Source organism: Akebia trifoliata, chromosome 3, assembly GCF_017979445.1.
Source record: "Akebia trifoliata isolate Shusen 1 chromosome 3, ASM1797944v1, whole genome shotgun sequence".
Lineage (NCBI taxonomy): Eukaryota > Viridiplantae > Streptophyta > Magnoliopsida > Ranunculales > Lardizabalaceae > Akebia > Akebia trifoliata.
In genome coordinates, this window is record NC_141377.1 from 4,801,473 (window position 1) to 4,817,366 (window position 15,894).

Here is a 15,894-nt window from a genome sequence, read left to right on the forward strand (position 1 = left end):
AAATTATATTTTCTCCTTTTTTTAAAGATTCTTCTTCTCAGTTAAGGAAATCTCTACACTTTACAAACAACACTCAATAGGTCTTGAGTTCAAACATTGCCATCAACAAAATAGATGAATAAAATTATAAATTTTACAATATAATTTATTTTAAGTTAGGTATCTTTGAGAACACAAAATTTAGATCAAATTCCTTCATGTGGGGCCCTCTTACAACTATGCATTAAGATTAATGATTTTCTGATGCCCCCCTCTCACATACATCGCCCTACATCCCCATCACAGAACCGTAGATCCTTTGCCTCGGGATATGTAGAATCATAATTTTTCTTGTATATCCTGAGGTAAATGATCCATGGTTCTGTGGCCGGGGTGTATGTGAGAGAGGGACGTTATATTATCACAATTCATACGTTAAATAAAACAGAAAAGAAAGGCAATTATCAGTTTTTTTTAATTTAAAAATATCAAATTATTATAAAATCTGAAATTATTTTCATGGGTAAATGTATAATAAGACTTCTATTACAACAAAGTATATGCATTATTATTTATAATTTTTCTAATTTCATTTTCATATTATTAGTTCGGCTTCTGCAAGTGAAATTCTCTTGATCCTCCCCTATTCCTAGGTTTCCTCAATTGGGTTGCAAAGCAGAGTTTATAAGGTGACTACAACTATTTAATACATTGTACCTTCATGGAGGAAATTTAAGGTTTCCAAACCCCTCTCGATATGTACCATGAATTGTCAAGTTCACGTCTTTTGTAATCTCCTCAGTCTCTATGTCACTGGGGGGGCATTTTTCAATTACACTTCGACGATCAAATTTGTAAGACGAGAGGAAAATTAACAAGTTTTACTTGTCTAGTCACGATTCATTAATTTACAATCTAAGCATGCACCGAGCAAAGATTAGAGCTACTTCATCTCTTCGAACTCGGACATAGTTTTTAAAATTTGACTCATGGGTTGAGTTGAACGAGTCAAATAAAAATATATTAAATTTATAAATTCTCAAAAATAATTTTTTTATATTTTAAAATTTAAAATAAATTATAATATTTTTATTTTTCTTCTTCACAAAAATATTAAATATAGTAGCAAAACTCAATCAACTTTATTCAGTGCATTTCTTAAATTGACTTGGCAGAGTTGATGAGTTTATCATCAATTTCTTGAGTGGACTTGACAAGTTGAGTCCACCGAGTTTTGGAGGCAAGTCAACTCAAACAAATTGAGTCAACTCAATGAGTTCTAAAACTATGGGCTACACCACAAAAGAGGTAAAAAGCACACAATATGAGTTTATAAAAGGTGAATTCTCCTTTTTAAGGTGTAAAGCATAGGAATATAGGTGCTTGGTTTTAAATTATTATTACAACCATAAAGTCTAATAATACTACTATTAAATTATCTCTCATTTAGAGATTCTTATAGAAGATAATTTTGGTGGTGTGCGCTTTTATAGAAGATGATGGGGTTTTTTTTGAGTCAACACCTTGAATAATGAGGGATATTTGACATGCCTCCCTTGATTTAAAAAATAATTAAATTGCCTCCTTCAATTTTTGACCTTGTCAAATAATTTATATCTCTTAAGTTTGGTAGCTACTTCACTATGGGAAGCCAATTCTCTGTACCACTTTTTCCTTCCAACACTCTTTTCACATTAGAGAGAGGATCACCTTGAAAAAAAATTATAACCTCAGCTCGAATATTTCTCTTTTGTGTGGTTGGAGGGTTCATTATCTTTTTGACGGGTTGAGGATTTTGTAGAATTTAACGTCATTTGTTATTTGTTGAGGTTTATGAAAAGAGAGGAATATACGCACATTTGCAAGGAAGGAAAACACTTCGCAAGAGATAAGTATCCTCAATTTGTTGTTCTATTGATCCAAGCAATTCAAGGAATTTAGGATTTTTTTTTTTTTTCCTTATTTTAAGACTTTGTCTTAAGATGGGAAATTGTTACTAGAAAGTAGTGGTTTTGTCTTTTTGTTTTCCTTTTTTTTCTTTTCTATGAGGACTTCTTATCTTTCTTTTAATAAAATTTAACTTATATAATATAAAAAATTAAAAATTAAAAATTAAAAATGTCTAGAGTCAGATTTAAAAAAATAAAATAAAATAAACATGTTTTAACATCATCCAAGGTTTTGAAAATGGATGGTCACTAAATTTCTCAATTTTTAAAGAAGGGATTTTGATGTCACATTTACTAAGACATTCTTGGCTTAGATGGCATATGTGTGGTTTATGAGGGTATTACATGTATTCAAGGGTTTTTTGGCAAGATATGCTGTTATAAGAAATTAGTTACCTAGCTCTTGCTGGTCGGGTCTACAGGTCCACACCCCATAGTAATAATAATAATAATAATAATAAATAAAATTATGTAAAAGTGCTATAAGGAACTATAGGAAAAGGTGTTAAGTATTCGCTCATCTGCCATGTGTAAAAGCAAAATCCAATGATAGGATAAAAGATGTATTCCTGAGAATATCACGTATCTATGGATCAGTAAATGCAAAATCCAACGATTGGGATTTCATGCATGTCTCAATAATACATATCCCAATAATAATTATACCGAAGACAAGTCGTAACAATTTGACTTTGTACCTACATGGCAAGGATCATGTGTTACCTATCATTTGGTGATTTTCAGATTTGTTAAATGGTTAATTAAGAGGATCGTCAAAATTTGAGATTGATCTAATGATTTGTAAATGAATAGTTTCAGAACTTTCATTTTTTAATGAACGGATTTGTGTCTTTGTAATGTGACGCTCCTTCAATCGTCAATATCCACTACATGGGGTTATAGGGAAAAAGAACTACAGAGAGGATCCACTCCCTAGAAGAACTATACACCCTCACAAAACCAACCATAATTACAAATGTATCTCAAAACCCGAAAACCAAATCTTACGAGTTTTTCTTCTCACCATCGAGTTGATAACGATTCCGACTCAATACCCCCGAGTCCAACAAACTCTCCCAATCCACCACCACCACCTCCTCTTCCTCTTGTCCACCTCTCGCTCTCCCCCTCATCATCTCTAAAATCTTCTTCGCCTTCTCCCTCGTCCGCTCTCGCTCGCTCCCTCTCTCCGCAACCTCTCTCAACACCTCCACCGCTCCGGACTCCTTTGCCAACCCTTTAAACCTCAAAGTCCCACAACTTAGCTCATACAACGCTTCAACACAACTCGCCCGTGTTACCTCCGAGTCAGACTCACTCCCACTTAACAACTCAACAAAACACTTAACCGCACCTGCATCAAGCATCGCTGCACGCCCACCCTTACTACCAACAGCCACATTACACAAAATTTGCAAAACCCTCTCACCCACATCCCTTCTCTTCGTCATACCTAATAGACTCGGAATTGCTCCGAGTTTCACGAGTTTGGATCGGTTACTCTGAACGAGTGAGAGATGATACAGAGCGAGTACCGAGTCACTCCTAACTCGCTCACTCTCAGACCTGAGCGAGTTAAGGAGAGGAGGCAATGCGCCTAACACTCCAATCACTGTTTTGTTCTCATCTTCAAGAGCTAAGCTGAAGAGCACCGAGACTGCGTGCTCCTGCGCTTCAGGGTATCCTCTCTTTAACACTTCGATCAATGTTGGAACAAATCTGGACCGTACGATCTTCACCTTGTTAACGTTCTCCAATGAGAGATTAACCAAAGCTGCAACAGAGTTAATCTGGATAGAAGAGTATCGAGAGATTAACAGAGATCGAACGGCTGAGAGTAATCGAGGAGTACAGAGAGGAATCCTGATCTCTTGATTGGTTCTCGTGATGTTTCTTAATGTCGTCACGGCTTCTTCTTGATCCGATACTTGAGAACTCTTGAGCTTAACGAAGATCTCTTCTTCCTCTTGTAAAAGAGAATTAGAGTTTAGGGTTTCTTCTGCAACGATCTCGGATGAAGATGAAGAAATCGTCACCGATTCGTCCGAGCTCGAGTCACAATGAATCGGAGACTGACGATTCAACTCATTGACTGCGAACGAGTACTTTGTTACTGCTTTAAGTAGCTCTTTCTCCGAAACCACAATCTTTGCTTGTTGAGACTCCATTAATGTATGGACGATCTTCTCTATGACACCAAATTCAAGGGGTTTTGGACGATCGAGACTGTAACAATCGCACCAGTTGAGGATCATTGATTTGATGGCGATATTTGGGATTATAGTAGAGAAATCAGGTTTTGAACTATCAGAGAGGATCGGTGTAAACCCTAAATTTTTACAAACTTGAACACAGTTACGCTCTAGGGTTTGACCTGAAGCAACGATTACTGGATCCACCATTAACGATCCAGAAATTGGACAAAGGAATTCCTTTGGTGGATTCTTGATTTTGGGTTTTAAAGCAGATTGAGAACGGTAGAATGTGATTCTCCACCTGTTCTTTCCACCATTACCCATCTCTGCAACTCTCCCAATCTTCAAAATTTACTAGCTCTGATCAGAGCTTGAACAGTTATCCTTAAATTCTTCAGTAATTTAATGAAAATTCCCAAATTTTCCATTGTTGATGAAGAGCAGTTAAAGTTGCTGAAGCTGAGAGAGAGAGAGTTGGAGGCTTGAAGCGATGATGATGTCTTTTTTATGCTGGAATTTGATTCGCTAGAAACAGAAGAACTTACAAAAAGAATTGACCATGCTTTTGCCATTTATTTACGAAAACCAGCTTTTCTTCTCTCAGAACTACCCTTCTGTAAGTATGGCCAATATTAATCAATGTAACATCAACTTTGAGCCATGGAAGTAAGTCCCAATAATTTAGGGTTTCAATGGGTACCCATTTAACCCGAACCGAAAACCCTGATTCTAAATTTTTTTTTATTAGATTTGGATCTCTTATAATCAAATCGATAAAATTAATTGGAATCTAGAATCAAAATCGTTTAAGGAATTTTTTTTATGATTGTGATTCTGATTCCATATATTTGAAAGTTGAATCAATAAAATTTAATGATTTCAATTCTTTTTAGAATTGAATCAAAATTGACCCATTGACACCTCCCATGCATTGGGGGTGTCAATTGAACACGTTAATCTGATCTTTATTCCACCTAAACTCAATTCGAGTTCAACTCAAACCTGCTAGATTTGAGTTAGAACTTAGTCAACTTAAGTCTCATAGAGGTAATGGGCTGGTCTAAGGTAAAATCCGTCTCTTTAGGTTTAGGCTAGGACTTAAACAAGTCCAAGAAGTCACAATCTTAACAAGCACCAACAATTGTTATAAATTGTAGGAGTGATTTGAATTATAAATTGTAGGAGTAGGAGTGTCACCCATGATTTTAAAACTTGCTCATCTTGCCATGCTAGATACCAAGTCGTTTCGAACAAGTTTTCCAATATGTTTCAGATGTCTCGTAGAAAAATGAATGTGGGATTTTAAATTTTGTTCGAAAAACTAACTTATCTATCTCGTCCATGCCTGATATCGAGCAATTCAAGCGACACGTCTCAGTCTTGGACGAATTTTGAAACCATGGTATTAATGGGTCGGTTCCAAAGAAAATTATAATCATAACCATTATATTTTATCAGTATTGATTTTTGTTGATTCCAATTCCGATTCTAAAATAAGTGGAATGGGAATCACCAATAATCACGAGTACCCTTCAATTACGATTCTCAAAAATCGAATGAGAAAAAAAATATTTTGAAATCATTATAATAATAAAAAAAAAATTCCTTTTAAAAATAACAAATTATCTATGAAGTATCAACTTAATTATATTTGTTCCACTAAAAGTATGATTTAATGATTTTTTTTTCAAAAATTAAAATTCATCTTTTTTACAAGTAATAAATTCTAAGAAAAGATGAGCCATTTTAAACTTCAGTATTTAGTTTATATGAAAAATTGAAGAATTTTATATAATACAAGTTAATTTTAAAATATAGAAAAATTTTAAATCATGTAAAATATAAAAAATAAATCAGTTTTGGGTACCCGTGAATAGTCATCAGATAGAGTCTAATGATTTTGATTTTTATCGATTTAACTCCATATTAGACCTAATTCAATCAATTCCAATAAAAAAGGAATCAGATAAGAGGTTTTTATTTTGATTTTAGTTCCGTTCGGATACCCATTGACACCCAAAAATTCAATTAATTATTAAAAAAAAATGTAAAATGATGTGTGGACACCTTCAGGTGGCATTTTGGAAATTTGTGGGTGAAAACTTGGGCGTTTGTTATGAGATGTGATGCATAATGCACGATACCAAGTCCCGACGAAGCACAAGGGCATGAGCTTCATAAAAGTGACGAATCAAATCTCACTTTATTTCCACGAATTTCAATTATTTGAACCCCACATTAAAAAAAAAATATTTTAAAAAAATATCCAAATTTCCATATACTATCAATCATAATTGACAGAGTTGTTGTTAACCACTTACAACTTTCAAAACCCTCTTTAGAAATCTACTTTACAGATTGATGATGGGTTGTGGGCCGTCGATCTGAGGATCAACAAATCATGTGAAGGCCTGACCAAAATCATGGAAGATCACATAATAATGATTTTTTTATTTAGTTGGTAAGTTTGTTTTATTAAGAATGTATTTTCTTAGTGTTTCAGGCTGGATCAGTTTTCTTTTCCAATTTTAAGATGTTCAAAGTGGGCCCCTCCTCTTCATTATACAGATATATATCGTATGGAACTTCTTTTGATTAGCTCCCTTGTTAATATTGCATATTATGCATGTCTCCATGAATTTATTTATTTATTTGTTAAAAGGATCGTGATAATCTGACTAGCCACATAGCGACATGTGCTAGAACCATAGATTTGTACTCCTCGCGATACACAACTACACTTTTATGGGAATGTGCAACTGTGTATCCCGAGGGGTATAGATCTACTATTTTCGCACATGTCACTTTAGGGGAGTCGATTGAGTATGCGACGTGAGGTAATTAGATTATCACGACTAAAAAAAGGGTGATTTAGACATACCCCCTATGTTTTGTTGAATATTATATTTTGGGATTGATGCATGCATCCCTTGATCTCAATCTCCTGAATAGACTAAAGGGGAAAGACTCAAATGCCCTAAACTTTAATCTATAGCCAAAAATCCAGATTGTTCTTCAAATCTAATCATCTTCGACTTTCAAGATAATTTTAACATATTCAACCTTATTTTCATTCGTCATTTTTTATCTCCTTTTGTAAAACATCATAGACTTTTCTATCCAAAATTTCATCATTTTATACTTTCTCAAAAATTGTATCTTTCCTTGAGATTTGAATGTTGAAGGCTTAAAGTAAATACAATCTTAAGATATATAATGAAGGTTAAATTTTTTTAAACATAAAGATTGAAGATGGTTGATTTTTAAATAAAAAATTATGAATTTTTGACTAGATATTAAATATGAGGGCATTTGAGTCTTTTCCCCTTAGTCTGTTTAAAAGACTGAGGTCAAGGGATGCATGTCATCATTTTCAAAACATATCTCTAATTTTCAGCAAAACATAGGGGGGTATGTCTAAATCACCCAAAAAAATAGAATTATTTTTTTACAATAAAAATATAGATATTTACGAAAATGTGACCAACTTTTGATGAATTTACGATTCTGGCTCACTATTCATTTTAATTACCAAAACATGAACGATAACGATATCAGAAGTCCTAAAGTGACAATTTTATAGGTTTAAAGTGACAACCTCCCAGGTTTCAAGTGACTATCTCACAAGTTTCACTACTTTTAACCAGATTGTCATTATACAAACCAACAAGAAAAAAACAAGCGTGTTTGTCATGTTAAACCTGTGATTTCTTATGTTTCACATTTTGGTAATTAAAATGAACAATTAACCAGAATTGTAAATTCGTCAAATTTAGCTCATTAAATGGTAATTTACACATATAAATAAGAAAATATTACCCACAACCAATGGTTGAGGTTCTCCAGGGGCGGAACAAGATTTTCTTGTAGTAGGGGCAAACTACAATTAGTTGTATAGTTGAAAAACTTGAAGATGAATAGTTGAAAGAAATTCAGAGATTTTTGGTTAGAAATTGAAGAAAATGATATTTAGGTCATTTCAAATTAATATATGAGAAGGCCTGATCAAGAGGCAATGTCATCAACAAAAAATTGAAAAATGGGGAGGGGGCGAAAGAAATGGGACATGTAATTAGTTGAAAATATAGGGGTGGGGGCAATTGCCCTCACTAGGGGCCTTACTAGTTCCACCCTGAGTTTCCCCATCTATCAAATTGTAGAAGATGTTAGGGATTCCTAAAATGATGTATCCCTAGGATCATAGTACTGATCTCTAGGAGACCAAGTCGACTAGTCCAAATTAACTTGTCTCATATGAGTCACCTTAAGTTAATATTTAAATTACAAAAAAAAAAAAAAAAAAATTCTTTAAATTATATTAAATAATAAAAAGATGAAATAAAATTCGATTATCTATTCAAATTTTTTAAAATGATTATTAAAAATTAAATCATGCATAAATCTTTTTAAAAAAAAATTGTAATAATGCCCATTTGCACATGCCACCTACTAGTTTAAAATAATTTGATTTGCCTCCTTGAACTTTTAACGAATCAATGAAAGCGTTCTGATCTTATACATATTGGAGTTAAATGGCAATTATACTCATCATCCTTTGACATGCCACATGGAACTCTATTCTGGGCCCACTTAACCCTTGAATGTTCATTTACCTCTAGATAGACCTATATACAAAATATCAAACTAATGACCTCCATATGTTAGACTTAGAGTAGGGCTATCAACGGATCGATTTGGTACCAGATCAGTACCACTCATATATCTAATTAATGAATATGTGAACCGAATCTAATTTGTTTCATTTCATCCTTAAATCAAAATCGAACACATGCCTTATTTTTAAATTATCAATGTTCAAAAAATATAAAATCATAAAAATTTTTAAAAAAAATCTACTTTCTAAATACAAATATAGAGAAAAATAAAAAAGACTAAAATGTATTATCAATATGTATTTATATAAAATTAAGAATAATAAAAAATGTATTAAAATATATTAATGTCGAATTTTTTTCAAAGCGGATTGATCCGAAAATCCAATTTTTCATATTTTTCAGATCAAACCGATTCGAACATCAGGTATATTTCGGATTATTGTCATCCTAACTAAGAGCATATTATTTTGTTGCATTAATTCCACAAACAATCCAAAGTCCAAACCAATTATCAGATACAGCCCAATGATCAAAAAGAAGTATAAAAATATTTCAATAAAGTTACGATTACTTTCATAAATAGATAAACATACACATAAATATTAAACAAACAAACACTCATCAAGAACAAATAATCTACTATCGAAATTGTTCATCATCTTGACCATCTCATTTGTGTTTTAAGAGCTAAGACCATTGAAAGAATCACATCTGTGCCTAACCTCTCCTTTATGTCCTTTCTTTACCCCAAGAACACTAAATTTCTCCATTGCATGAGAAAATGCCTGAAAGAAAGCAGCCTGATTCGCGGCGTACAAGTCTACGTAAGCCTTAGTCCTTGGATCACTATTCAAGAATTGATCGGTTGCCAACAAACCCATCCCTCTTTGGAGATTCTGATAATACATGTTGTCGAATTTGCTTGGAGTCATCACATCATTGAATGCCGCCATACCCGAATCCGAATTGTAGTTCGCGCATGCCTTTCTCAATCCCGCAGCGAACTCAGGATTTAACGATGGATCGATCTTTGAAGAAGATGCTGTGTAATTGTAGATCCTATTCGCGAACTCCGAACAATGAGAGAATCCAATGGTGTGTCCACCCAGTAAAGCCACCATCTCTTGTATAGTAAACCCTTTTGATTCGAAGATCGATATGACCTCGCTTAGCTGCATTGTAGTTTTAGGGAGGTTTCCCTCCACACGAGAAGCTTGAGAGATGAATCCATCCTTACGGCCTAATCGGACTTTGTAAAATGGACCTCCAACCTATAGAAATATTCTAGTATTAAACTATGATGCAATATAATACGGTTGTGGGGTTAGATGTCTTAAAATTAAAGTTTCACCGGGTATTATTATCAAATACCTAGCTTGGGCACAACAGGAGAAAAAAAAATCCATATACGACAGCCCAAGGCCGTTGAATTCATAAAATTCAATGGACCAAAGCGTCGAATTTTTCATTGTCAATCTTTTTTTTCAATGGCTAAGACATCGAATATGGGGAACATCAAAATTTCAACAGTCCTAAACCATCAAATTTGATTTCTAAAATTTGTGGGCCTTGATTACCTTGATTGGACGAAGCAGAGTTTGCCTAGGAAATATGAAGTAGAAACCCAGACGTAACAAAACTCTAATAGGGGTATTTGATGTAAGGCCAAAGATATGGCATTTTGGATTTCAGGAGAGTTGAGTATAATATGACATTTTAAATTTTGGATTGGAAAACCTATGGTTATATAAGGTAGGGTTGTAATTATTGTTAATAACAGTAAAACTTTCTCATCTATGATCCATGGACATAAGGCTTAGCCCAGTTACTTAAATCTTGTATTCCCCCTAATCTAATAATACTTCTTGATTGATTTTCATCCCATATATCTCTAGAGCTAGGGATCCGAGCTCACAAACGTGCATGTATTGTGATACACGAAATTCATTATCTTATATTGCGATTATATTAAATATTTAGGATAATTATAATTTATTGTATTTCTGTATTTAATCTAATCTCATAGGTGAACACAATCTCTCTCTTGGTAACTCATTTCAATATATATATTCTACAAGACTTAGCAAATATATATATATAAATTCTATCAAGAAGAATCTAATTGTTTTGAAATTCTATTATACCTATAGAGTTTATAGACCAAAAAAAAAAAATCTACCAATATAGAAAGTGGGTCACCTCATCAATCTAATCTAGGTAATATACCAAAAAAAAAAAAATTGCTTTACTTGATGCTCATCTAAATCTTGAAGGTATGTGATGAGATATGCTATATGAATGACATAAGGCAATGCATGTTAGGTAATATATATATATATGTATGGGGACGGTTGAGCAGCCCTAAAGTTTGTCAAGTTTGGTGTCAAACATTTTTCAGAATATGGGTTAGAAGCTTTGGAATGAGCTGATTTTTTGTGAGGATGATCTCTATGATGAGGAGATCATCCTAATCAAAAATCAGCCTATTCCAAAACTTCTAACCCCATCAAAAGTGAATTACAAAAATTGGACGATCCACGATTCTTCAACTTGTAAACTAGGGTTAGAAGTTTCAAAATGAGCTGATTTTTTGTGAGGATGATCTCTTCACCGTAGAGATCATCCTCATAAAAAATCAGCCTATTTCAAAACTTCTAACCCCATCAAAAGTGATTTACAAGAATTGGACGATCCACGATTCTTCAACTTGTAAACTAGGGTTAGAAGTTTCAAAATGAGCTGATTTTTTTTTAGGATGATCTCTTCACCGTAGAGATCATCCTCATAAAAAATCATCCTATTTCAAAACTTCTAACCCCATCAAAAGTGATTTATAAAAAAATGTTTGACACCAAATTTGGCAAACTTTAGGGCTACCGAACCACTCCCTATATATATACATATAGGGAAATGTTCAGCAACAAACATTTTGGCAAAACATTTTTCAAAACATGGGTTAGAGGTTTTGGAATGGGCTGATTTTTGGTGAGGATGATCTCTACAAAAAATGGACGGTCCACGATTTTTCAACTTGTAAACTGGGACTAAAAGTCTTGGAATGGGCTGATTTTTGGTGAGGATGATCTCTTCACCGTAGTGATCATCATCACCAAAAATCAACCCATTACAAGACCTCTAACCCATGTTTTGAAAAATGTTTTGCCAAAATGTTTCTTGCTGAACGGGACCCATATATATATATATATATATAATATATATATATATATATATATATATAGTCGGTTCCGTAGACAAACTTATAGATCAAGTATTTTGTCCTATATAGGTTAAAAGTGAGAATGGCTTATTTTTTGAGTATGATCTTTATGATAAGAAAATCATCTAGCAAAAAAAAAATCTGCCTAGTCTAAAAATTTTAACCCTAATTTATAAGTTAAAGAATTGTGGATTGGCAATTTTTACCCTTAGTTTGTAATAACTTTTCATGGGTTTAGAAGTTTTGGAATGGGTTGTTTTTTATAAGGATGATCTCATTGATATATATATTTTTAATATTCTATATTAGTACCATAATGACGAGATCACGAGTGGCAAGAGCAAGGATGTCAGCGCATGAGACGATGCCTGGGCATGTAAGCTCGAGAGCGGTCTTGGCACGGACTACGAGATCAAAGGCGTCTCCACCAAGGGATAGGTTGAGGTCGGCATCACGCTCGGCTTTGTTGAAGCTGTTGGAGCTTATAAGGATGGAGCCATCACAGCCCTCGACCATGCAATCATGGACAAAGAGACGGAGGGTAGCAGCCGCAGTGGTGGGGTTGTTGATTTGTTTGTTGGTTACGGCGTCTCGTACGATTTGTTCCATCGTTGGACATGATTTGGAGTAGTAGGTTGTGGTGAGTTTTGATTGTGAAGGAGTGAAGGTAACACAGGAGGTGAAGAGAAGAATGAGAAGTACTGGTAATTCCATGGTGGAGAGAGAGAGAGAGACCTGCTTCCTCAGAAGGGTAGGAGGAGAGAGGAAGCAGGATCTCTTTCTTTGAGGAAAATTTGTGAGAAGAAGACACAAGGGTGGGAGATGGTTGGGGAATGTTTGTGAAGGGGAGGGGTTTGAGGGGGGAGATGGGTTATTTTTGGAGGTAAAAAGTCAGTGTGATTGGTCACCTGGACACGTGGCGCACATGCAACTAGTGAACTCTTAATTTAGTATCACCAAAAGTCAAACAGTTTGACAATTATATGTTATAAAAGTGAATTTCATTAGAGTCGTGGTAATATGATGTCCCAATCACAAAATCCTAGAGCAATTGCCTCGCAATAAAAAGAAAAGAAAAAAAAAAAAAAAGATTTATGATTATACATATTAGGGGTGCAACTTGATTCCATTTAGAGCAAAATCAAAATCGAACCGACCAAAATCGACTCTATTATATGAGAACCAGAATCGAACCGACTGGGTCTAGAATCGAACCAACCAGAACCGACCTTAATTCGAATTGATTCGATGGGATTGTCAAAAGAGAGAGAGAGAGATCATTCGAATTCTACACGAAATTGATCCCCAATTCTTCGAGTCAAAACCCTATAATCACTAAAGATCAGCACAACTAAAGAATGCATAAAAAATAAAAAATAAATAAAAACCAAACTAAAACCTGTCGTAGGTTGTATATCACAGGCCGCATGTTGCGAATCGCAGGTCCCAATCGAAGAGAGAGAGAGAGAGAGAGAGATGTGCCGATTGTTGTCGGTGGCAGCCGCAGGTTGCAGGTCACACCATCATAGCCACAAAAACAACGAGAGAGAGAGAGAAAGAGAGAGAGGGGGGGGAGGGAGATGTGCTGGTTTCTGTCAGTGGCAGCTGTAGGTTGTAAGTCACATCATCGCAACCGCAAAAACAACAAGAGAGAGAGAGACAATTGCAACCGGTGGTAGTTGGTGGCAGCGCAAGTTGCAATCGCAGCCGCAAAGATAAGAGACGAAGAGGAGGGTTTGGATTTTTTTTAAAAAAATTACCTTTTATTTATATATATATATATAATATCGATTTTTGATTTGGTTCGGTAATTTACCAACCCTGAATCGAAAATCGAACCAAACCCATCGGTTCTTATTTTCTTTAACCTGAAATCGAACCGCATGTAATTAAAATCAAACCAACCCAATCTAAAATTCACAGATTGGTTCGGTTCTCAGTTTGGACCGAATTAAGTTGCACCCCTAATACATATCCTGAGGCAACTAATCTACGATTTTGTGATGGGGGCATGTGTCAGAGGGGGGTGTCAGAAAATCATTACACATTTGATTATGGTCCAATTCTCATGTGTCAAACTTGTTTTACAATTTGATTATCTTAGATTTATAATATAGAATAAATTATTAAGAGTCGTGCAGAAGTGACCTCAAGATTGTACCTCATATCGCACATCTTGACATGAAAGTATATAGGAATCCTAGATATTTTTTACTCATATCTTGATGAAAACATTTATGGTTCTTACACACTTTCTTATAAGGATGTCTTATATGTAGTACAATTTGGAGGTCACTTGAGTATTATTCAATTATTAATAATACCTTTACTATTATAATGAGAGAAGGTGGAGTAGAAAGTAGCTCACATCAAAATTTGGATTTCAAAAATGCTCTCATCTTAATACTCAAACCTAATATAATTGGGGTCATTTTGGTGAAAAATCTATAAATTTGAAATCGCACAATCATGGATCATGTTGGTTAGTTTCCATAATCACCCTTTAATTAATTTTTAAATTGCAAGCCCTTTAAATAAATAGTATGTATAAAGAAAAAGGATTAGAGTTAGGATCTAGAACAGGAACGATATGCCATTCTTATAATATAGATATGGTGTCTATGTGGCACATTTTTGTTGGAATTTAAAAACACCTAGGACTCTTAATCCAGTCATGCACATGGCCCAGTGTGTTTGAACTCTAATAAAAATGTGTCACATAAACACCATATCTTGTTATAAGAATGGGACACTATTATGGATCATTACTCAAAGGATCATATAGGAAAACATATAGAATGTAAATTGAGGTTCTCATTTGAGCCATGTGAACATATTTATGATTTAGATTAAATTTTAAAAACAGTATTTTTTTTTTAAAATCCATTTTTAGTATTTTCAAATCTTAATAAGGGTTGTAAGGTATTGTGGCATCAAAAAACATAATGTGATGTCACAAGGATATAGAGGACAAAATATTTACGACTTCGAGAAAAAAAGTTATTTTTCATAGTTTAATTTTAATTTTAAATTTGGGAGTTTGGTAAACATTTATTTTCATGTTTTTCCATGAAATCGAGAAGCTATGGTGTTGGGCTGCCAATGTGGTAATTCATGTGACCCCATGACCCTTAGTTAGATTTCAAATCTTACTAATTTCTATGGCGTTGGTTTGCCAATGTGGTAATTCATGTGACCCAACAACCCTTAGTAAGATTTGAAATCTTACTAAGCTAGTAAGGAAAGTGTTTTTTCTTTTTTATTATTCATGGATGGTGACCTCAAATGTTTATTTAAAATATGTTGAAAAATAATAAAAAATATATTTTTTTAAGTTATTAAATTTTGTGTACTAAGAGTGTTTGACAAGAAAATATGACTTTGAAGTCGTATCGCTTTCCCATTCCCTTCTCCCATGGTGTCCATGGTCTCCACTTGGACACGACAAGGACGGGATAAGGGATAAGGGATACAACTTAGAAACTACATTTTTGTTGCCTTGTGCCGAAGGTAAAGGAATTTATTAAAAGGAAATGTATTGAACGACCTCTCTTACAGCCTCGCTCGTCTTATTTTCTAGAAAACTTCAAGATCTAAATTCAGAATGTCCCTTTGCCACCCTTTTTTTTTAATAGTTGTGAGACAAAATATTTATAAAAAAAATTAAAATTCAAAATTCAAAATATTAAGAGATGAGGCTCACCCCATTTTTAATTTTTAAGTATGGGAGAATTCTAGAATTGGATTATAGGCAAGAATCAGATTCTAAGAGAATGACAAAGAAAGTCAAAAAGATCACACAAAACTTGAGGTGTGGAATCTAAAAAAAATTGGACCCACATTTCTTTCTTTTCCTATAGTTACCAAATGAAATTAGGGGTATTTACCAAAAAGTGATCAACTTTTGACAAATTTACAAGAACGATAACGAATTTGGA

General features: G+C 34.0%; 1 protein-coding gene and 1 pseudogene across 1 annotated transcript; both read right to left on the reverse strand.

Annotated features, from left to right (window-relative positions):
• Positions 1 to 2,709: 2,709 nt before the first annotated feature.
• Positions 2,710 to 4,613, reverse strand: LOC147405665 (U-box domain-containing protein 40 pseudogene; annotated as a pseudogene).
• A 4,666-nt stretch (positions 4,614 to 9,279) lies between these two features.
• Positions 9,280 to 12,770, reverse strand: LOC147405666 (peroxidase 31-like). The gene is made up of 2 exons (XM_086433452.1): positions 12,269 to 12,770; positions 9,280 to 10,010 (listed from the first exon to the last, which is right to left on the reverse strand). The coding sequence occupies exons 1-2, from the start codon at positions 12,668 to 12,670 to the stop codon at positions 9,420 to 9,422; spliced, it is 993 nt and encodes a 330-aa protein (XP_086289578.1). The 5' UTR covers positions 12,671 to 12,770; the 3' UTR covers positions 9,280 to 9,419.
• Positions 12,771 to 15,894: the final 3,124 nt, after the last annotated feature.